Source organism: Brachycentrus maculatus, unplaced genomic scaffold (genome assembly GCF_059751285.1).
Source record: "Brachycentrus maculatus isolate JH-2025_06_01 unplaced genomic scaffold, ASM5975128v1 h1tg000657l, whole genome shotgun sequence".
Taxonomy (NCBI): Eukaryota; Metazoa; Arthropoda; class Insecta; order Trichoptera; family Brachycentridae; genus Brachycentrus; species Brachycentrus maculatus.
In genome coordinates this window covers 219522-245558 of record NW_028281392.1, presented here as the reverse complement: position 1 = coordinate 245558, position 26037 = coordinate 219522, and the positions used below count along the sequence as shown (strand labels likewise).

The following is a 26037-nucleotide window of genomic DNA, read 5'->3' as shown; positions in this document are numbered from 1 at the left end:
TTGAATAAGTTTAAATTATAATGGATTATGTGCAAACAGTGAAACCTCCATCTTTTGTTCCTTGAGTAATCATTTTTCCATATCGCTCACTCCTTTCAAGAACGTCATAAATCAAAAATCGTCAATTTTCAGTTGTGCATGTTTTCGAAATGCTCAGAAAATGTACTTTATCCCAGCAAAAGAGGCATATTTTTAATTTAATATTTACCAGCTACAGGGCAGAAAATGTTGTTTTTGCATTTTGAAGAAAAGGTATTGTTAAATTATTTTGTTGAATATATTGAATATTTTTCAAATGGAGAAAAAACCTTCAGGTTTTACCTAAAAAGATCTGTTGCACAGTAAAAAGTTCGATAAGTGGCTTGATGTTTATTTTTAATACATTGTGTTATATTTTTAAACATTAAAAACGTTCTCCTGAAAAATCAAGTTTTTTGATTTATGACGTTCTTGAAAGGAGTGAGCGATATGTATTGTTATTTCAATACAACACAGCTTATTGTATTACATACAACAAATGATTTATACCTGAAGTATGAACCTCTTTTAGAACTTCTTTTCTTTCTTTTCCATGTTCGCTCCCTAGGTGGAGCATATGGCCAACACGAGTCGTCTCCAAGTCACTCTGTCACGCGCCATCTCCTTGGCTTCCTCCCAGGTCAGTCCGGCGTCTCGAAGTTCTGCTGAGTATAGTCGGTGAATGGTCGTCAGCGGCCTTCCGGGGCGCCGGAATCCTCGGGGTTGGAAGAAGAGACATGAGGGGTGGATGCCCTCAGGTGGCATTCTAAGGACATGTCCCAACCATGTCCACCTTCTTCTCTTCAGGACTTCCAGTATGAGGGGCTGTTGAGTTCTTCTCCTCACATCGTCATTCCACTTTATACCCGGTATTCGCCTCAGGCATCTATTTTCAAAACTTGCTAGTTTCTTGCTTTGAGCTTTGGTGAGGTGCCACGACTCACATCCGTACAGTAACACTGTTAGGATGCAGGCGTTAAAGAGAAGACACTTGGTTTTTGTCGAGTAAAGCAGTGAGTCCCAGACATTGCACATTTTATTAAATATAGCTCCTGCCGTTCCGAGCCGTACATTCAGTTCCTTCTGGACACTACCATCCTCCACCATGAGTGTTCCGAGGTATCTGAAGGTGTCGACTCGAACGAGCGCTCGTCCCTCACAAGTAAGATGTTGATCTCGGTCCAGACAGGCTGAGTTGCACATGATATTGGTCCTTTTGGCATTCACTCTTGGGCCGAGCGGAGTTTATTTGGAGGGAGTCAATTATATCTTGCGGGGCTCCGATCGATGTATCTATTAGAACTGCATCGTCCGCATATTCTAAATCATTTAGAACATGTTTGTACATACATGTAAAGGTAAAGGGGTATACCTGTCTCAGACCAAATTTTACAGGAGAGCAAAAACAAACTTGTGAAATAAAATAACTCATTTGTTTTATGTATTTTTATATGTACTTATCTTCATTAAACTAAATAAGTATTGCAACTACAGCTATATCCTTTTGTCAGATTATGGAATACACTATTTTAGACATTTTGTGAAACAAACTTAGAAAATGAAAAATTTGACAGATATACCCCTCTGCCTTTACACTACCGATGTATTCTTTCTATATTCCCGTGATCATTGTTTTCCCGCATCCATAGTTAATTTCAATAGGTCCCTTCAAAACGATAAATATAGGTTTCACTGTATTCATATGCAGATATTACAGCAGGGGTAAAAAGTAAAAAAATATATAAAACGCATTTATTTTCATAAAGTGTAAAAATTAAATATATTTATTGGTAGGTAGGTACTGTTAAAAATATCATGTCATAAATACAATTATCAACAAATACAAAATAATTTCTTGAGAAATGAGTTTTTCTTTTTGGGAGTAGGGAGGGCTGCTAAGATCGCCGAGTCGAAAGTTTCTTTTAATCGTGTTCTCTTTTTCGAAGAGGTTTCAATATAAGGCGCGTTCAGTTTAGAGGCTAGAATTCTTGCTTCCGTTTCCGTCACCGGTGCTTGACACTGCATCTGTAAAATTATATTGATATATAAAATTTTATGAAATATAATTCAAATTAATTATATTTCATAAAATTATATCGACGGGCCCTACGTAAAGTGCTCTGACTACATTTTTGTCAATTTTGAGATATTTGGAGTATGTTATCAACTGACCGTTATCTACAAATATAAACAAACAAAAAAAATATATAAAATAAAATTACGCCTAGTTTTCAGGCGTATAAGACGCTATCTACATCGAGTTTTCGAAATGAACTGAACTCTTAAAACACTTATTACTTAATTTTGACAAAGCATAAAGTTTTAAAACGATTTGATACATTATTTTATCGTGTTTTTGAATGAATAATACTAGTTTAGAATTTCAGATAAAACCGTTAAAAAAAAAAATAAATGTTAAATTTAAAAAAATCTTCTCCATCCTAAAGATCTCTCCCGTAAAGTAACAGATTTGCAGATAGAGTACTTTACGTAGGGGCCGTCGATATTACCACCCTTTTTTTTGACAAAAAATCATTGCACAACAATAGAACAACCTATTCTCTATCTTTTTCCCATATACAAATTTATTTAATATGTTAACACTAGCTGTACCAGGCCATCAGTGGCGTGCACAAATAATTAATTAGGGTAGACAGTAGAGATAGGTAGAAGGTAAAGCTAGGTACATACTACTTAGTAAGGTAGGGTAGGTACTGGTTGCGTTTTAATGTTACGCGAGTAAGTTAGGATAGGCACTGCTTTTCTGCCAATATGGAATGCACGCCCTTGTTGCACGCCATGCATTACTTTGACTCAGTCCAGTAAAATTGAAAAGATAGAAGATAGGAAGCAAACATTTCTTTTATGTTTTGATTTGCTTACGATGCTTTTGAATTAATGAAAATATTAAAAATCTATGTAACAATAATGCTATTAAAAACATAGGATATGCTAAATGAGAACAATTATCAAGAAAAAGTTAGTTATTGCATATTTTCTGTTATGTTCAACAGATAGCGCTGCTAGTACGTTCTAAAAAGCAGTTTAAAAAATATATATATCTGTGTCAGGACCCGTCGCAGGTATAAAAACATGTGAGTTTTTTAATGTAACGTTGTGTCAAAATTTCAAACCTATCGATGAATAACTTGAGTTGATTTGAGACTTGGAACAAACTAACATTCCCATTTTTAGTTAGAGATATGGTAGATATAAAAACATGTGAATGTAACGTTGTATGTAACGTTACATTTAAGCATGTACAATATTGTGTTAAAATTTTAAAGAGACAGGTGAACGATTTTAATCAAACGAGGTATAGATCTGTGCAGAAAATGTAACAAGAAAAAATACTACATACCAACAAATTTTGGAAAATTTAGCCTATTTGAAAAATGTGATGACTCTTTTCTATATTTTCCATTCAACCACACTAAGCTACAGCAACGCATGGCCAGCTAGTAAGTTTTTTTTCGTATTTTTATTTTGGTGCAAAGTTCTATTATTTTTAATAAATTAGAACATCCAAGATTTTGATCAAACAAGGTATAGATCTGTGCAGAAAATGTAACAAGAAAAAATACTACATACCAACAAATTTTGGAAAATTTAGCCTATTTGAAAAATGTGATGACTCTTTTCTATATTTTCCATTCAACCACACTAAGCTACAGCAACACATGGCCAGCTAGTAAGTATTTTTTCTTATTTTTATTTTGGTGCAAAGTTCTATTATTTTTATTGTAATTCTTAGGGCGTTTGTGCACTACACGGAATTACCGTCCAGCACTTCAGTTAGCATATAAAACGGATGATTGGCTTGGATTAGCTAGTGCTTTTGTCTTTTTTTCTTCGAATCGGTGTGCTCAATCAGTGCGTGATCACTGTGCGTGTAAATTTGATCACTCCAAACTGTCATAGTCGCCTTTATTTTTAAAAACCGGACTGCCGGACGGTAAAATTCCGTGTAGTGCTCAAGCTGCCTTACTGTCTTTCAAATCACCTGATAATACCGACATTTCAAAACTTTATTTAATTTAATTTTTAAAGAAAAATAAAATTAATGCATTTTATAAACCTTATCAAATTAATAAAACACCTTTGTTTTTAGCAATTTTTATTTTTCGTACTATTATTTCCACCATTTTCGACATTTACATACCCATATCCAAAAAAGACAAGGTGGATACGCACGTGTCTAAAATGGTTGAAATATTAATACCGAAAATAAAAGTGGTTAAAAGCAAAGTCTATTAACTTAATAAAACAATATTTATATTTATGTAATCTAGATATGTAATCGAAACGCCAGGAAAACAAAGGTTATACTTTATCACTTTTACCTACAATGAGTACAAGTATATTACTGCATGTATATGCATTCTATAAAATTATACATTATTATGAAGTCAACAGTGAATATTAATTTCAATTCATATAAAATTGTGTTTGTGAACTTGTTTGCACAGGCTATCTATAATTCATTGGCCTCGAATCGTGTTTGTACAATGAAAATAATTACTGTAATTGATAATAATTATTATCAGTATGCATAAATTAAGAACCTGCAGTCCGTGCAGTGTGTGTGTGCATTCTCGGAGGTCAGCCTGCGTTCCGACCAGGATGAGAGGGGCTTTAGTGCTCCTCACGGCCGGGGCCCAGTTGCGGTCGATGGCTCTGAACGTGTCTGGCTTCACCACCGAAAAGCACAGGATGATCACGTCCGTACCCGGATAGCACAACTCTCGCAAATCCTTCAGAGAATCCTGAAACATTTTTTGTTTGTTTGTTTTAATATTGATACAAAAATTATTAAGCTATTTCTTAACACATTGTTGTCGGGCGGTTTTTTCATCAACTCGACCCTAACTAGTACACTGATTACTTGACCCGAATCTAATGGCTCACAGAGTACCGAGTCAAAGTGACCCCCTGCTCCTTCATCGGGTTATAAAAAATGAATTTATTTGGATGGTTTAAAAGGGTTGTAGGTTAAAACCTACGAAGAAGCTATAAAAATTCTCAGAGTGCTGCGAGATGGTTAGGGGAAGAGGAGGAGGACCTCTCTCGGTCTTTTGTAGTGACGGAACGAGTGAAGCTCGTATGTTGCGAGTGAATTTATTGTAGGGTTGGCGTGTGCGGTTAGTTCGCCATAGAAGCGCTCCGATAGCGCGGTAATGAACTTATGGTATACTAATAAGAGTTGCGTATTAATCACAATATTAATTCCAATCTTTACAATGTATTTGGCGTATCTCGCTCTCTAAAAAGTAAGTAAATAGAATGCTTACAAGCGTCTCCCAAATCCCGCTTTCTATCAACAGTATGTAAAGGACGCTTTTGCACGTTTCCCGCAAACAATGTGTTTATTAGATATTTCGGTGTGTTTTCATAGCATTTTTTATATTAAAATATTAAAGTATTTGATGTGCTGTCTCACCTGACCGGCTGTGTCGCAGAGTTCTAGATTTATCGGCCTTCCATTGATTTCCACTACAACTGAAAATAAAAATTCTGGTTGAAAACAAATGAAATACGAAAGGGAATTATGAGACAATGAAATATTGTAAAATTATATCATATAAAATATGTGAATGTATGAGGAGTGGATTTGTATGTACATATCTCGCTCACTCCTTTCAAAGTCATATATAAAAAATCAACAATTTTCAGTTGTGCGTGTTTTCAGAATGCCCAGAAAATGTACTATATCCCAGCAAAAGCGGCATTTTTTCCTTAATATTTACCCGCATCAGGGCAGAAAGTGTTGTTTTTGCATTTTGAAGAAAGGTATTGTTTTTTTTTTTTTTTTAAATATACTTACTTAATATTTTTCAAATGGAGAAAAAACCTTCAGGTTTTAGCTAAAAAGATCTGTTGCACAGTAAAAAATTAAATAAGTGGCTTGATATTTATTTTTAATATATTTTATTATATTTTTAAACTTTAAAAATGATCTACTGAAAAATCAAGTTTTTTGATATATGACATTGTTGAAAGGAGTGAGTGATGTGGTATGTATATATCTTTAATTTAATTTTATTTCCAGTATGCTATTATTTCTTTAAATCATGTTTTTTTAAACAGAATGTTAAATAATGTATATGCCATATGAATCTTAGAGGTTTGCACGAGTTCAGTACCAAAAATCGAGGTTTATAGTGTAAAAAATACAATTAATTCTTAATATTTTGAGTGTGTCCAAATCCTAGTTTATAAATCTGGGTTTCTCTAGTTATGCATTATTTTGACATCTCAACAAAGATTAAGATTTCATTTAAGGGTAGGATAGTGAAGGTTACACATGTATAATGTGATCACTAGACAGGTCCTGTAAATACTCAGACTTCCATAAAGTTGATTCTGTTTACAACAGTGAATACACAAGGAAAACAATGTATTAGTATATAAGTAAAAATTCAATTTTAAAAAACACATTAGACATTATCTATCCTCACTGGGTATAGTAAATACCTGTTCTAAGGTAGGCAAATTTGCTGGCATATTTAGTCTAAGTAATGATTGTGACGATTTAAACATGGAAATGAAGATATAAAAATAAAATAAAAATAGTTTCCTATTATTGAATACTTCAACGAACTATTTGAAATTGTTATTTTAGTTTTTGGATTAGATAAATGTTACAATGATGAGTAAAAATGTCGTTATTATTTTTTGGCGTTTTTTACAGATGTTCCATGTTTCCATATCTGTTTGTACCTACGAATGCAATGTGACTCATTTATAATAATATTACGATGTGTGGTACGGTGGGCGGACGTGTTACCTGATGTTTTTCTCGACAAATTCAGCCTTCGTGCGAGGATTATCTCCTAGTAAGTCACAGACTAACTAATGTAGTAAGTTCAAAAATATTTGCGAGGTATTAGTGGAGGTTAGTAGTACATATTAGTATCTACATATTACATGATTATATATTGGCTGAATTGCTGAATGGCGCTTGGCGGCTGATTATTTAATTTTTATTATAGATATCGCGTGTGTTTGACACATTCTAGATAATTTATTTTTTCATGTAATTTTGATCAAAAATCCATAGAAGCCAATGTTAACCAGTGTTCAACTGACTTTTTTTAACGCACCACAGACTAATTCACTAATTCTATAAACGAACGAAAGCATGGAGAGAGTGCAAAAAAAATAGAGTTAAACTCTATATTTTTCATTGTTTCTATTTATTGTCATCGGAAGTTTCGTTATGCTTGAATACTGGGCTTTTTATTTACATTTTAAGCATATGGGACACAAAGTGACTGTGATTGAGAAGAAAAATACTAGTTTTAACTAGATGACGGTAGATACAGGTAGTGAAAAACTTTTTTTTCACATGGACTTTTCGTTACAAGGTAAAATATTAACTAAATTTCTGAATACGGGTGGGTGCAACATATTATGTATACTATGTGTGTAATAATGTATACGTATGGTAAAAGTAAAATAACATTAAAAGTGCCTATTGGAAATCAATTTACGAAAAAAAGATGATTCGACACCCATAAGTAGGTGCTAAGTTATCAAAAATCGTCTAATAATTATTAATGGATGAATTAAAATTAAAATTAAATTAAAATCAGTCTCGGTTCAAAAACTACGTACGTTTGTGATCTATCCGTCATTATAGGAAGGTGCTATGTTTTAAAATTCTAGTGTGCATAATTTTTTTTAAATTTCAGTTCCACGTCTATTTAAGTACCTATATGAAAAAATAAATCGGAACTAAATCTGTTCGATTATTAACAAGTATGAAAATCCGTACCTACGATGACATCTATCGGTAAAAAATTGAATCATCCAGGTAATTATGAAAATAAATTGCTTCATATAAATCCGTCCGGTTGGTCACCTATCATGTCGATAAAATTGGAATTATTTATTATTAATATATAATATTCTATAAATGTATATGTATAAATTATTAAAAGTGTCTATTGGCAATCAATTTATCAAAAATAGCTGATTTGACGCCGATAAAGAAAAAAATTGGCCAAGGCTTAGAGATAAAAACCATTGACGTTAAAATATATACCATATGCAGATGACGTTTTGCGCGATCATCATTTATAACGACGTTTTATCACATTTTCTGACTGATTAAAGCCGTCAAAATCGCGACGCCGTGCGCCAATTATGTAGAAAGCTTGAAATATGTTGCTTTTAAAGATGTAGATAATTAAGTATTACATTTTCCGCGATTAAATACAGTAGATAACCTATTCATTATTATTTATTGAATATTTTTTGGTAATATTTTGTGGCACAATTTATAAACTTTATTAAATAAAATGCAACCGTTGTTTTTAACCACTTTTATTTTTGATACTTTTTTCTCCAACCGGTTTCGACAAGCATTTTGTCATCTTCAGGGAGATGTACTATCCATCCTTGAAAATGACAAGATACTTATTGAATTCCAAAAAAGTATTAAAAATAAAATGGTTAAATCCAAACTTTCAATCTTATTTTAAAAAGTACTATTTTTTACGAAATACTACAAACATAATGTTGAAAAATATCGATATAAGAGTATAAATAATTATTCAGGCTGCCATTTTTAGTCTTAAATTAAAAATAGGGATAGTAAAAGATTTTAAATTTAAATTTTACTTAGTAAATACCAATATTTCTTAAAATCTATTGTGATACGTGTTCGATGCATTCCGCATCATTTTAAAAATGGATAGATTTTACCACAAAGTGACTGTCGAATCAATTGATGAAAATAGTAAAAAATGATAACTAAAGTTGTTTTTAGACATAATTTTTTTTTCGGAATACACATTAGAATGAAATATTAATTAATCTCACGCAAATCACAAGAAATCATTGCTATCTTGTATGCGTCACCGTTCGCCACGTAGAGATATGATAAGATAATCAGGTAATAATTTACTGATAATGTTTTTTAGCAATTGAATATGAATTACGTACATACGTAGAAAATGTTGAAAAAAAGAGAAGCGCAACTAATCACCTCGGCTACATGTAAAGTATATCATTTATGATCGAGTTAGCAGCGCGTCAATCCTATGCGGAGCTCTATGCACCATATATTTGCAGGTAGGGATCAAAAAGTTGTGAAAAGTAGCAGAAAAAAACGAAACAGGAGTAAAATGCAATGAAATATTTACTGGCCGACTTCGATCGTAATCCTCTATAGAATACAATTAGTAAATATTTATTTTCAATTGGTCTGGGTGTTTGTGTCGTATTTCTCATATCTACCTACCCTATTCATAATATCCTACATGCAGGCAAACCTCTTAAGTGTGACTTTGCTGGTTCATCCTTAAAAAATAGTAATAGCCTCTTTTATTAGAAAAAAACTTAGAGCTAATCCATATATAATTTAGAGGCTTCCTAACTTATCACCCTGAGGTTAAAAATAATAAATTTAGGTGTGTCCAAATTCTTGTTCACAAATCTAGTTATCTTCATTTAGGTGTTACAACATTTTTACATTTGCATCAGAAACCTACATTTGTGAACAAGGATTTTGACATACCCGAAATGTTGTGAATAAAAATAACCTGTCAAATTATAAGCTACCTACCTAAAAAAAATGAAAAACATGTTTTTAGGCGTTTCTCAATATGTGAAAATAATCCGGGTTAGGATCTTGCATACACCCAAATAAAAGGGTCTTTGCTTAATAAATCTTTCATAAACCAACATACATGGTTGTTGTGAATTCATACGTACTGTGTCATGAGATTAATGATATATCTAGAAGATCCGAATATTTGAGTAGTGTGGTTGTCAATCATGGGTAGAATGGTGAATATTACACATCACTCACTCCTTTCAACATCGTTATTTTAAAAAAAACTTGATTTTTCAGGAGATCGTTTTTAAAGTTTAATAATAAAATCAAATGTATTAAAAATAAATAACAAGCCTCTTATTGAACTTTTTACTGTGCAACAGGTCTTTTTAGGTAAAACCTGGATGTTTTTTCTCCATTTGAAAAATATTTAGTATATTTAAAAAAAAAATAATTAAACAATACCTTTTCTTCAAAATGCAAAAACAATTTTTCTGCCCTGTAAATATTAAGTTAAAAATATGCCGCTTTTGCAGGGATATAGTACATTTTCTGGGCATTCCGAAAACATGCACAACTGAAAAATTAAGATTTTCGATATATGACGTTGTTGAAAGGAGTGAGCGACATGTCTAAAGTGATTATTTAAACTAGCGTATCACAGGTCGTAAGCCCTGTAAATACCCAGACTTCTATATTCTTCTTCATCTATGCTGTAATGTCAAAATGTTATCATAAAATAGTTTATGGTAGGATAGGTTAAGGTAGGATTCGTTTTGATTTTAACTAAGGATAGGATTCCGAGGTAATAATGGAATTTGCCGAGTACATAGATTGATGGGAGATGATCTCATAATTGAAATGGTACTGGTTGATATGCGGGACACGTTGACGGTTATATGAAACGAGTATATTTTCACTGCTTGTTTATTCAAATTGACCCTCAATTCAATAAGACCATAACTTCCTAAAATTGACCCCTGGCCCCCCAGGGTGCTCTGGAGAGAGTTGAAGGGGTAATTCTAGTTTTAAGGGGGTTGGGAGCCCTGGGAAGCAAACAGGGGGCCATGAGATGATAAACTGTATCATTTACGAAGTCACGCGTATCTAATTTGTTACATACCAAAAGTTTTTGATAAGAATTACTTTTAAAAATACAGTAATTACAGTTTTTAAACAAGTTGAATATATCAAAATGTGCGGAAAGACTATTTACATCAAGAGAAATATCGACAGAATTGATTTTGTGGTAAAATGCTGCGAGATGGCGCGAGTGTCATTGTAGAATTGAGTAAAATGGCGCCATTTTTGTTGCTACAACGTCTGAATGGCATCTCCTGTAATATTTCTAAAAAATGTAAAACGCCATTGTTGCACCAAATGAGCGAAATGTTTTTGCGATATTTTAAATAATGAATTGACGTGCATAAGGTTCGTCTATTACACCATGATTATTTAAAAAATCATGATTACTCAAGAATTTAAGTGTCCACGTATCATATGTATGATATTTTTAACATCTCAACATAGATGATGAAGAATATGGAATTCTTGGCATTTACTGGGTTTACGACCGTCAAAAAGCTTAGTTAAGTGATCACTTTACACGCGTGCAACATTCACCAATTCTACCCATGATTGACAGCCACGCTACTCAAATTTTTGTAACTCCTAAATATATTGACCACCTCGTGACACAGTACACGTGAATTCACAACAGCCATCTATGTTGGAATAGGAAAAGCTTTTATTAAGCAGAGACTCTTCTTATTTGTATAGAAGGTCCGAATCCTGAATTAAATTCACAATCTTGAGACCCTTATTTATGACACTTTAAATAAACGTATAAAAAATAAGTTCACTTCATTTTTCTATTCCATCTAATTTTAAATAGGTAAATTTCCAAAGGGGTCTTGTGTAATTTTGTGTTTGAAAGAGGAGCCACGGGTCAAATAAGTTTGGGAACCTGTGAAGTTGACTGTCAGTGACGTTATCTATGGTATTTATTAAAAATGGCGCCTAAAGTGTTTTTAGATTTCCAGCCATGACATTGTGATTATGTATACGACTATTTTCCCTTATATGGTTAGGTTGGTGCTGGTTCTCTCACATATGTGTAATATTGTGATAATATATTAAGTTATGTGGATGTAAAGCTTTGTATCGGATCGCCTCCTTAAATGCCGCCTCCGTATTAGATCACTCGGCATTTACGTATAATTTTACGAGTTGTATTCAAGTCCGACAGGAAGTCGAAGAAGATCAGGACCTTGGCAAGTGTGCCAATGAATTTTTATGGAGTGAGAAGATTGTCGAAACAATGGTGGATATCGAATGACAACAATATGACACACCATCCAATAAGTCTTTGGTCCAACCGGGAAAAGCATTTTGGCAAGTGTGCCAATGAATTTTTATGAAGTAAGAAGATTGTCGAAACATTGGTGGTATTGAATGAACAATATAACATTTTTTATAAAATAAAATAACAACTAATGTAGTTTTTTCCACACCGTTGTTATTTTATTCTATAAAATGCAGTCCCATCAAGAAATGTCAGTACAAAACCCATATCTATTTTTTTTAGAAATACGATTTTATTCATTGAGATACTTCATACTACATTCAAACTCCTACATTATGCTCCTTTAACTTTTCGACGCCCTTTAAATTTAAACTTCTTAGGCAACGATTCGATACTCGATAATAAGACGAGATTGACAGTGAAATTTCAAGAATGCGTCATGTTTATTAGGCACATTTCGTTACACGAGAGAGAAGAAAGATATATCATAGAGAGAAATAGAGCTATACATTCGCACGACATGGGAGTAGAGCAAAAGAGAGCGACGTATACACAACGATACCAATATTCTTCCTTTTCTTCATCTTTCTATAGATCTTGAGGATCTGGCTGTACCGCCGACAGTTGCTCTTGGGATGTTACAAGCTATCTCTCCATCTTTTCGGGGGTCTGCCTGGGAGTCTACGTCCTTCAGGGTTTCATTGAAGGACGATACGTGGAAGTCTGTGTTTTGACATTCTTTTTACACGCTCATTCCAGTATCGCCTTCGTTGTCGTCCCCACCTCACTATATCTCCCGTCTTACACATGCTCTGATATCAGTATTTCTTACACGCAACGTGTATCCGATACAAAGCGATAGAATATAACTTCGGTGACAAACATTTTACTACATATCCATGGCAATAAAAATATGTTCAATTCAGAACTAACCAAGTTTTATTTTTTCTAACGCGCACTGAGTCTCGTGGTAACCTTGTATTTGTAATCTTAGAGCAAGATCAGAATGGGTTTGTTTGACAATATCGCTTATTCGGTGCAACAATGGCATAATTACACTTTTAGAAATATCACAGGAGATGCCATTTAGACATTTTAGCACCAGAAATGGCACAATTTTACTCAATTCTTCAATGACACTCGCGCCATGTCACAGCATTTCACCATAAAATCAATTCTGTCGATGTTACCTCCCGATGTATATCAACAAATAACTTTTAAGAAACGTTGAGACATATTATTCATCATTAGAATCCTTACTGTCCATCAAACCTCTTCCCTTAGCTTTTCCCTCGACCTCCTTCCCTAAACTCCCTTTTTCCTTTGCCCTCCTTATTATCATCTTTTGTAATCTATGTTTTTATTTTATTTTCAAGTACTATCTACCCTCTGATTGCAAATAGCTATATATGATATCAAACGTTTTGATCAATATCACTAGTCTGTTTTTGGTGGGTCGGAAGATATTGCTTTTTAGCAATAAGCCCGCCAATGTACTTATCTCTTTTTCTGTACATAGAGTTTAAATAAATAAATAAAAAAATCTTTCGGCACATTTTAACACATTTCACTTGTTTTTTTAGTAAAAAAAAATTGTGTAATTACGTCACTGTTGCACCAAATGAACCATATTTAAAAAGATGTATCATTTGTAATATATCGCCCACTCCTTTCAAGAACGTCATAAATCAAAAAACTTGATTTTTCAGGAGAACGTTTTTAAAGTTTAAAAATATAATACAATGTATTAAAAATAAATACCAAGCCACTTATTGAACTTTTTACTGTGCAACAGATCTTTTTAGGTAAAACCTGAAGGTTTTTTTATCCATTTGAAAAGCATTTAGTATATTTAAAAAAAATAATCAAACAATACCTTTTCTTCAAAATACAAAAACAACACTTTCTGCCCTGTAGCGGGTAAATATTAAGTTAAAAATATGCCGCTTTTGCTGGGATATAGTACATTTTCTGGGCATTCCGAAAGTATGCACAACTTAACATTGTCGATTTTTGATTTATGACGTTCTTGAAAGGAGTGAGCGATATGTAGTCGTATTTATTTGTTATTTGTATTGTACGATACGTTTGCACAAGGCAAGTCGTATGAATATGCAAACATGTGTGTATTTTAGTAACGATGGTATTAAACTTGAATATAAATTAAGCCAATTGACTCCATGTTTTAAATAATAATGCCCGGCATATTTCTTTGAAGACCCTCTTCGCTATTCACGGCAGGTCTGGGATTCCGCGCGGAAGTTAACTCTTTAACTGCGTAGATCATTGTTCCGCAAAGTGTGTGCCGCGGCACACTGTTGTACCGTGGTGATTAGTTTGCCGCGGAAAAAAGTCTAGTTTTGTGAAAATAACACAGTTGCTCCAAATTTTGATTGCCTGCGCAGGTAAGAAGGCTCACATTTTGCGTTAAACATAATAATTTATTATTAGATTAAAACCAATATTTTTAGCTTTTCCACTTTTTTATTTGACCAGCGACCGGGTTTCGTCGTTACCGACATCATCAGATGTCGGTAACGACGAAACCCGGTCGCTGGTCAAATAAAAAAGTGGAAAAGCTAAAAATATTGGTTTTAATCTAATAATAAATTAAAAATGCAATTCCATCACGAAGTGTCAGTGGATAATATAAATCTATTAAACATAATATGTTAACAACATTTTGAGTGTGTCCAAATACTCGTTCACAAAATCACTAATATAAGAGTTTCTGCTTAATAAAAAGCTTCTTTACATCTCACCAATAGATGTCTCTAGTGAAGTTCTAGTGATTCAAGAATAAGGTTTCTAAATTGGTTCATATATATAGAACTTCCAAGAATTTGAGTAGTGTGGTTGTCAATAATGGGTAGAATTGGTGAATGTTACACGTGTGTAAAGTGATCACTTAAACCAGCCTATGACGGTCGTCAGCCCCGTAAATGCCCAGACTTCCATATTCTTCTTCATCTTTGATGAGATGTCAAAAAATAATATAATATGTTAAATATGTTAGAATAATATGGTAAATATGCACCTCTGAAATTACTTGATTTTGTAGGTGTACCTTGAATAGAAAAAGTTTGCGGAACACTGGCGTAGATAGCTTGTATTATATAAAAATGATATTTATTTAACCCGTAAGCTGCAGATCGCATCTATTGTCGTTTTTTATAGAAGTACCGTAGACTGCGGATCGCATGCATAGTCGTTTTTCAACTTTACGCACTTATATCAACACATGGATAATTTTTTGCACTTAAATTTGGTTCGAGGCATGGATAAATTAGTTCTCTTTGATTTATTGTCATAAAATATCCAAATTATTTTAATTTAGTGTCAACTTTATCGTGAATACTTCCGGTCGGCTCGTGCTCCGCAGATACGACTGCCGCGTCTTCTATACAGCCGCCATACTTTAGGCCGCGAGTCCGTAAATGTTAATATTTTTGTGTAAATACACCATAAAAACATAATGAGTAAAGTGCATTGTGTACTGTGAACATCTATGATGGATATCCGAAAGTTTCACTACAAAAAATAGGCAAAAATATGTTTTTTTTGTCAAAAATATTGTAATGTAAAATAATCCAGCACGGGACGGAAAGTTTGACACTCGAAATCGAGCAGCTTAGAGGTTAACAAAATGGATCTTTGTCAGACGGGAGGAATATCTAATTTAACATACTCAACCTATAAAGGATTGTATTATATTAGATTTGTTTTGTGCTTATAACAGCCGATATAATTAATATTTTCATTCATAATTTTCTTTTGGAAAATTTGCCTTCGAAAAAACGTTGTTTTCATAAGTTGGCAATGAATGATGCCACAGAAACGATGGAGTTATTTTAATATTGGTAACATTGCTAAATTATTGGCGGCTCTATTTGTTGATGTCTATGGTCCAGTGAAGTCGAGGTCCAGGCATTTACTTGTCATCGACTGGTTTAAGTGATCACTACATACATATACACTGTGTAACACCATTCACCATTCTACCCGTGATTGACAACCACACTACAATTTTTTTTGTAACTCATGTATATATCATATAAAATTATACACGTCGCTTCATGTGTGAGTTCTCGGCAGTATCTATGGTAACTGGTCAAATAATGGGGCTCATAATATTTCGATATATATGTATGTATATATATATATATATATATATATATATATATATATATATATATATATATATATATATATATATATATATATATATATATATATATATATATATATATATATATATATATATATATATATATATATATATATATATATATATATATTCGAACCCTTATTCGCACCCCAGTGGTGCAGCGGGCACTGCATCATATAAACGCAGTGTTATTTTGATCGATAACACACGAAGGAAAGGTGAATAAATTGAAAGGTGAATTGAATATATATTATATACCTACTGATTATTCCATCTGTTCGCTTATCGTTATCTGTCCGCTTTCGAGTATTCACGTCTCGCCATAATTATTTGGCGGACATCGCAAAAAGGCGATATTAATTGGTTCAACGATCGGCAAATTAGCACCTTCCTTTTTATCCTTGGATTTCAATGTTACTCAATAGGTACTAGTCATTAATTTTTTATTTAACCCTTCGGTTACCAAAATCCGATATATCGGCTGCCGGTACTCTAGCGAGAAATACCGGATTCGTCGGATCTGACGTCATGCTTCATAAAAGTATCAGATAATTTTGGACAGTATGTTAGGGATACCTTCAGGGTTGTGCAAAATAATTCGTTTTATGTTTTTTTCTTCTTCAGTAAGTTATACATCGAATTTTAGAATTATGTATTGATCATTTACATCTAACAATAAGTTATGATATTAAAAAAATTTAAGATATAAAAATACTTAAAGAGAAACGAGAAAAACAAAGCACAATGAACCAATTTTGCTATCGCGAAGAGTAAATTGTGTAAAGCTGATATTATTCAAAAATATTTTTCATGTGTCATAGTCAATAAACAATATGCAATAAATTGTTTGCAAAACTAAAAAAACTAAAATATTTTTTATTTGTTAATTACACGCTCCCCTACACTATTTCTTTCAACACCGGATGTCGGCAATTATGTCGGCGAGTCGTTTGATCTGCGTTATACGTACGACGAAAAAGGAAACGGACATTCAGCGAGCAGCATTGACTTGTTAGTCATTTAGTTAGTGACTTTTTATAACGTTGCATACATTTAAGCTCTCCAATGACAAGAGTCTCTTAGAGAATGGCGTTATTAATTTTAAGATTGTAAAGTAGAAATATCCAGAAAATGAATTAAATTATTTAAAAAAACTCTTGTAACCATATTTAAAAAAAAAAGTGAAATTAATATCCAGAGATATTTTCTTCGTATCGAAAATAAAATAATGGCGCAAAGTGTTTATAAATTATCGAACACATTTTATTTGTGAATTATTTCTGTTTAAATCGTGGTTTTTCTGGCACGGTAACCCCAAAAGTCCTAGTAACCGAAGGGTTAATATATATTTGTAATTTTAAACACGACCGCTACTATCGGCATCTTTCAAAACGGTTGTCTATGGATACTACCTGATTTCACAACGACTGTGAATGGACATTTTAACAGTTGCCGATCTCTCCTTACCTTGATTCACTTTCAATGTTTCATAGTTAAAATATTTCCGGAGCCATGACTAACATTTTAATAGACTCGGTTCGGAATTCATCGACAGGTGATATTGACCAACGCAAGTAGCGATTTTGTAAGTGATATTTCGCAATCCACACGCGAAATTCGGTACATACCGATATTTTTAACTGACTTCATTATAAATGGCAATTATTAGTATTGATGATATTTCTATAAAAAATTCTCACACAACGCTTACTCCTTTCAACAACGTCATATATCAAAAATCGTAAATTTTCAGTTGTGCATGTTTTCGGAATGCCCAGAATATGTACTATATCCCAGCAAAAGCAGGATATTTTAAACTTAATATTTACTCGCTACAGGGCAGAAAGTGTTGTTTTTGCATTTTGAAGAAAATGTGTTGTTTAAAAATATTTTTAAATATATTAAATATTTGTCAAATGGAGAAAAACATTAAGTTTTTCGGAATGCCCAGAATATCTACTATATCCCAGCAAAAGCACCATATTTTTAACTTAATTAAGTCGCTACAGGGCAGAAAGTGTTGTTTTTGCATTTTGAAGAAAATGTGTTGTTTAAGAATATTTTTAAATATATTAAATATTTGTCAAATGGAGAAAAACATTCAGGTTTTACCTAAAAAGATCTGTTGCACAATAAAAAGTACAATAAGTGGCCTGATATTTATTTTTAATACATTTTATTATATTTTTTAACTTTAAAAACGATCTCCTGAAAAATCTAGTTTTTTTTATTATTTTAAAATATGACGTTGTTGAAAGGAGTGAGCTACATGTACATATATACAGGTGGCGCAAAATGAATCACCCTATCGGAAGATGTTATAATTTTTGCAAATGGCCTCCTACGTCATCATATTTCACATTTGTGAACTAGACCAGTGTTCCGCAAACTTTTTGTATTCAAGGTACACCTACCAAATTAAGATATTTCAGAGGTGCATATTTACCATATTATGGTAACATATTTAACATATTATGTTTAATGCGAAATGTGAGCCTATTTAACTGAGCACAGGCAATCAAAATTTGAAGCAATTGTGTTATTTTCACAAAACTAGATTTTTTTCCGCGGCATACCAACTAATAACCACGGCACACACTGCGGAACAATGAACTAGACAGCTGCAGTATACAAACATATATTTATATGTATATACAAATAGTATTTATATAGTACAACAAATATTATGTGTAATAAGAATAATTTCAATTATTTACGTAATTATTTACGAATTGATATAATAAGCAAACAATGTTTTATGTATAAATACTGATTAGAGACAAATTTATTGAGAAAACAGTATTGTTTTCTTCAATTTATTTGAAATATATGTACCGTATAATGACTTATTTCTGACTCATTTATATAACAAAGAACTTTGATACCAAATTCATTTTATCGATCTCATTAATCATACTGTAAGTAAAATGCATTCGATTTGTATATTATAGATGTCTGAAGATAAGTAAATAATAAATTTAAAAAAATATATCAATTATATATGGTAAGAGTCTTCGAGATAGAATAAGAAACGCCAGGATCAGGGAAATATGCGAGATCGAAGATGTCGTTAGGTGGGGAAGGCAACGAAGGAGACAATGGTATGCGCATGTGAGGAGAATGGAACCATCCAGATTCTCAAACATCGCACTGTACGGCCAACCCCATTGTAGACGACTCCCGGGGAGACCACCAAAGAGATGTATCGATAGCTGAGAATCGCCATCGCAGGAGGCTAATCCCTCTTAAAAACAGGCCACAAGGGCTACACCAAGAAAAAGAAGAATAAGAGGATATATGGTACATATTTCGGATTCAACATATATATTCAAAAGTATGTACCTATTACTGACCCTTATCAGAATACAATGGTGCATAGTACACTGCATCAAATTGATGCAATAAACAAGGTGATCTGTTCTGCGCTTCAGGTTCCAGTCCAATGTAATATTGAATAGATATTACAGTGAAGAAACACTTATGTTTATTTTGATTCCTTTGGGAATCGAACTTGGAACCTCCAGCATGATAATCAAATGTGCCAAGTTACTATAATTTCATGTAATTCATGAGTACAAATTCTAGGCAAAAACACTCGCTTTTTTTCGACATTTCATTTCTTCAACATCTTTTGTCTTTCAACTGTACTATCCCAAGCATTCAAACGGAATTCTAAAAAATAATGAAAAAAGCATGAGTAAACTCACCTCTGTAATTATCAAAAGTGGTCGGTTTGTAGTCAGCCTGAAACACGTTTTGGGCGTAAGATGTTATCAAAGACGTTTTGCCGACAGCGCCATCTCCGACCAGAACGCACTTGATTCGATCTCTTCCTTTCTTCAGCCGTTCATTCTTCCCTTTGCTCTTTTGATCGCTCGATTTCGGTTTGCTTTTACTTTTCGTTCGAGTGTCGTCTATCCTGTACATGCTGTAATCGGTGCCTCCATGTTCGGATTTGGGTATAATATTAATTTGCTTATCACAGAATAAATTCTCCGACTCGTCGTCTATCACAGTTTTGTCGTCGGCTACATCCGAGTAGTCGTACGAATCGTCGTTTTGCCAGCGAGCTTCCAGCTGGAATTGGCTCGGGCTGTGCACCCCAAAGACGAAGGGGCCCTCGGCTTTGTACGCGTTCCTCAGCTCCTTGTATTCGGCGGACGTCTCGTCTCGAGGACACTGAACGTATCTCACGCTCTCCTTTCTAGACTGGCTCCCGCAGTGATTGTTTTCCGGGGCGAAGTGGGTCTGCCCGTAGTGGCCGTGTTCCGGGATCAAGTTGGTCTGCCCGTGGTGGCCGTGTTCCGAGACGAAATCGGTCTGCCCGTGGTGGCCGCGTTCCGGGACGAAGTCGGTCTGTCCGTGGTGGTTGTGTTCCGGGACGAAGTGGGTCTGCCCGTAGTGGCCCCGTTCCGGGACGAAGTCGGTCTGCCCGTAGTGGCCATGTTCAGAGACGAGGTGGGTCTGGCCGTAGTGGCCGCGTTCCGGGACGAAGTCGGTCTGCCCATAGGGGCCGTGTTCCGGGATGGAGTGGTTCTGCCCGTAGTGACCGTGTTCCAGGATGGAGTCGGTTTGGCCGTGGTGAGGTGCGTGCGTGTCGGGTATCCGACACTCCGGCAGATGCGGGCCGCCGTTGCAAAATCGTCCGAATCCGTCCGCGCTCGGCGTGCTGTGAAAGAACTGGTTCACGCCATACGGGTCCCGGCTCGCACCTGCTCCAGGTGTTGCCAGGTGGCTGTTGGCATTCCTGGATGAATCGCTATTGTTGTTCTTCGCGTGGTCCCCCCCTCCCCCCTTGAGATCTCGGATCAGCGGTTGCCTGGGAAACCCGTAATTCCCGTCCAACATCATCATCTCCTTTGTTGTTTAAACTAACAAAATACCCGTTTCCGGACGTCCGTCGAGCATTGTACGAATGCAAAAAAGATAAATTTTACTTTGAATAATACTCGCAAGCAAATTTAACTAGAGTTTTGCAAATATTATCGTTGTTTTCGGTAGTTAAAAATGAATGAATCACTACAATTTTCTTTATTTCGCACACTTTTCATTCACTTTTTTTATTTGTACACATGAAGCAAGGTGCACCGCTTCAGATCATGTTGCATTAAGATAAATCAATGAACTTATTGAACGGTTGTAAGCAGCGCGTAGTTACACTGTCCCCTTGTCTGGGTGAGTAACTGTTGGGAACTGCGCGACGTCCGCAAGTTGTGAGAAGCCGAGACTCGGCCACGGTATCGGGTCTGACAGGACCGGATTGTACATAATAATAATCTTTACAAAATATAATAATTCTTCTTTCTGTGCCACTTCTAATGAAGATCGGCGATCATCATGGCTATCTTCAATTTTGATGCTGCAGCTCGGAACAGAGATTTGGTGCTTCTTCCAAACCATTGTCGTAGGGTTTTCAGCCATGATGTCCTTCGGCGTCCTTGAGTTCTTCGCCCCTCGATCTTTCCTTGTTTGATTAGGTGGAGAAGACGAAATTTTTTATTTCTCATGACGTGTCCGAAGTACATCAGCTTTCTCTGCTTGATAGTTGCTTGATATAATAATTACAAATACATAAAAAACGTTGTATCAATTTAGTAGACTGTCAAGTTTGTTGCTGTGAAACTATGTTTAGTTTATAGTACAAACACAAAAATTTGTGCTTAATCGTTACAGTCCGCCATTTTGTTCGCCTCCGTAGTGTAATGGTTAGCACACCGTACTGGAGGTCCTGGGTTCGATTCCCAGGGGGGGTAAGAATAAATATAAGTGATTTTCTCACTGTAATATTTATTCAATATTACCCTGGACTGGTACTTGAAGCGGAAGGCTGATCACCTTTCCTTTATGTGTAAACGATCAAGATAACACTGCGTTTATATGACGCAGTGCCCTATGCACCATTGGGGTGCGGATAAGGGTTTTATTATTATTATTATTATTATTGGTTTACTGAATCACATATTCAACCGTTCAATGACTGATTCGTGAATACATTGAAAAATTGTGAAATGTGAGTCTAAAAAAAGCTGTCCAGGACACAATTTATTAGTAAATTCGTGAATCAATGAGTTATTGATATTTCTCCTTCCTCGGACGATGAAAGATCCATTGTTCAATTGATCTAGTTATAGTCAACGGATCACTTGAAAGATACAGATCTACTAATGCGGATTTTTTAAAGATAAAATTTATTAGATTTAGTATTTTGTACTGACATTTCTTGGTGGAAATGCATTTTATATAATAAAATAACAACTACTTATATAGTTTTTTCTACATTTCTTTGTTTGAACAGTGACCGGGTTTCGTCATCACTGACATTATCAGTTTGGATTATTAGATAATTTATTAGTAAATCCGTGAATCGATAAGTTGTTGATAATTTTCCTTCCTCGCACGATGAAATATCCATTGTTCAATCGATCCGGTGTTAGTGAACGGATCACTTGAATATTTTTTTATAGTACTAATATTTTTTATAATTCATCCGTAGGATGAATAATCCTATATGAGATGTATGAGTCTCATTTCGTAGTCATACTAGCATAAAAATTCAACTCTAAAATCCCCGTTTTAATAATCACTGTTATTAAAACCTTTAGCCTAAAGAAAATACCCGCTATTCAACATGAAGTTGAATTTTCGTTTAAAACCACATAAATATGACTACTTAGTCTATTAAAACTACTTAGTGTATCTTACCCGTTTATATATTAAATGTTAATTGAAACTGATTTTTTAAATACTACTACAACGTATTTTATTTTTTAAAAAAAAAAAAAAATTTTTTGTGAAAATCGTTTCGCCTAATTATGGCATTTACAAACGTATGTTTTTAATGATTTTAAAGTGTTTAAAAAAAAAATAGAACTTAGTAGGATCAAAAAATCAGTGTTCGATATAACATTTAATACATAAATTAAAATGATGTTCTATAAATTAAACGCCAAATTTATAAATAAATATTTTGCCAGTTTAGATAACGTTGAAAACTTTATTATACTGCATCATTAAGTCAAAATTGCATATTTTCGAGTTTCGTTTTTTGCCAATACAACCACGTAATAATAGTCGACAGTAAAATAGAAAAAAAAATGTTAAGGCCGGCTCTGTAGACACGAGACGGTGTTTTTGTTGAACTGACTCACTCGGCGGGCCAGACGGGGGGAGGGGGTGAGGGAAGGTAGGAGGGGGGGGGCCGACCTGTTGTATGGCAATTTCCCCACCTGGCCGACCAGATATCAGGTATTCTCCGGCACGCTAGTGCGGCGATAGGGAACCGGAGAGGAGAAATAGGTAGGAATACTTGTTGCGGACGTTCTGATATATCGCTCACTCCTTTCAACGACGTCATAGACAAAAAAAAACACTTGATTTTTCAGGAGAACGTTTTAAAGTTTAAGAAAATAAAAAAAATATTAAAAATAAATATCAAGCCACTTATTGAACTTTTTACTGTGCAACAGATCTTTTTAGGTAAAACCTGAATGTTTTTTCTCCATTTGAAAAATATTTAGTACCTATATTCAAAAAAATAATTAAACAATACATTTTCTTCAAAATGCAAAAACAACACTTTCTGCCCTGTAGCGGCTAAATATTAAGTTAAAAATATGCCGCTTTTGCTGGGATATAGTACATTTTCTGGGTATTACGAAAACATGCACAACTGAAAATTTTCGATTTTTGATATATAACGTTGCAGAAAGGAGTGAGCGGAGCGATATGTATCCGAGCGATCCTTAGCCCAGACGTCCAGTTTTTTCTTCACCTATGTTGATACATATCGCTCACTCCTTTCAACAACGTCATATATCAAAAATCGTCAATTTTCAGTTGTGCGTGTTTTCGGAATGCCTAGAAATTGTACTATATCCCAGCAAAAGTGGAGTATTTTTAACTTAATATTTACCCGCTACAGGGCAGAAAGTGTTGTTTTTGCATTTTGCAGAAAATGTATTGTTTAATTATTTAAAAAAAAACTTAATATTTTTCAAATGGAGGTTTTACCTAAAAAGATCTGTTGCACAGTAAAAAGTCCAATAAATGGCTTGATTTTTATTTTTAATACGTTATATATAATATATTTTTATAATTCTTTAAACTCTTTACCTTTCAATAACACTGTTCTTTTCAAAACCGTATAATTATTTCGAAGAAATACTTATTTTTTCAACGCAAAAACGGTGTTTTAAAAAAAAAATAATCACGTCAAATGTTACCTGTTAAATATTGAATAAATATCATAGGTACAGTGTTCATATTTTCAATATTTTTGTTTATTTCTTTGCAACCTATTTTTGTAGTTGATAAAAAATCCAATGCTTGAATGACCTTCTCTGACTTGCACATAGATGGCGTTTTAAAAACTGACGCAGTTTATCAAAATGTGGTTTAATAACCACGTCCGTTTTTAAAACGCCATCTATGTGTGAAGTAGAAAAGTTCATTCAAGCGTTGTAAATTTTTGCGATAAATTATTGTTTTTATCATATTCGTACCACCATGATAAGAAACGCAGCAAATTGATCCCACGATAGATCCCAAAAAATAATGTTGAAAAAAAATTATTAAAATTATATAGTTAAATTATCCTGTATAAAATAAACATAAATATACACATATATATATATATATATATATATATATATATATATATATATATATATATATATATATATATATATATATATATATATATTATATATATATATATATATATATATATGTATATATATATATATATATATATATAAATATATATATATATATATATATATATATATATATATATATATATATATATATATATATATATATATATATATATATATATATATATATATATATATATATATATATATATATATATATATATATATATATATATATATATATATATATATATATATATATATATATATATATATATATATATATATATATATATATATATATATATATATATATATATATATATATATATATATATATATATATATATATATATATATATATATATATATATATATATATATATATATATATATATATATATATATATATATATATATATATATATATATATATATATATATATATATATATATATATATATATATATATATATATATATATATATATATATATATATATATATATATATATATATATATATATATATATATATATATATAAATATATATATATAAATATCTTGTTTGCTTTGAATAATAAAGTAAGTTTTGTTTTACGGCCCGGTGGGAAATCTCGTTTCTAAAATCTGGCCCGGCTACTGAAAATGTTGGCCTGAAAATGATGGAAAGGTAATCACGTCAATCAGACCAAAAAAAGTAGCGTTTTTGCGTATTTTAAGCTCCTAATATTTTCGACAATTTGACGTCGAAAACATGGGCTGTAAAAAAATATATCACAAGTACAGGGTGACACGGACCTTTCATTAACTGATTCATCTGTCATTTTGTGGTAATATCTTTCAAATTTTTAATTTAAGTTTTATTTAGTAAATATTACAATTTCAAAAAAATCTATTCTGATGAAAGCTTTTACTAAGCAGAGACCCTTTTTATTTGTATGTGAGGTCCGAATCCTGAATTATATTCACATACATGTGAAACGCTTGAAAACATGATTTTCAATTTATTTTAGCACACAATTTCACCAGTTAATTTATTTACACGCGTGTAAAGTGATTACACAACCCAGTCTATGTGGGTGCCCCTAAGCCCTGTAAATATTCTTCTTCATCTATATTAAAACGTCAAAAAAAAAAGAAAATGTTGTAATTTTGTATTTCTTATTAGATGCTCTTTCTCTCTCTCTCTCTCTATCTGCCTCTGTTTCTCAAACTAAATCTCTTTTATTCTATATTTTTTAAGAAATTTTACTTCTATCACATGTGCGGTTTTCCGAGCTGGTAAGATCACCCATAGAGCTCTACCCGTAGCAGTCAATCAACCAACC

At 33.2% G+C, this 26037-nt stretch overlaps 1 protein-coding gene across 1 annotated transcript; it reads right to left on the bottom strand.

Annotated features, from left to right (window-relative positions):
* Positions 1-1769: 1769 nt before the first annotated feature.
* Positions 1770-21248, bottom strand: LOC148300767 (uncharacterized). Its single transcript, XM_088274310.1, has 4 exons — positions 19761-21248; positions 5459-5517; positions 4584-4784; positions 1770-2043 (listed from the first exon to the last, which is right to left on the bottom strand). Exons 1-4 carry the CDS (start codon positions 20905-20907, stop codon positions 1852-1854), a joined length of 1599 nt encoding a protein of 532 aa, XP_088130436.1. The 5' UTR covers positions 20908-21248; the 3' UTR covers positions 1770-1851.
* Between the last annotated feature and the right edge of the window lie 4789 nt (positions 21249-26037).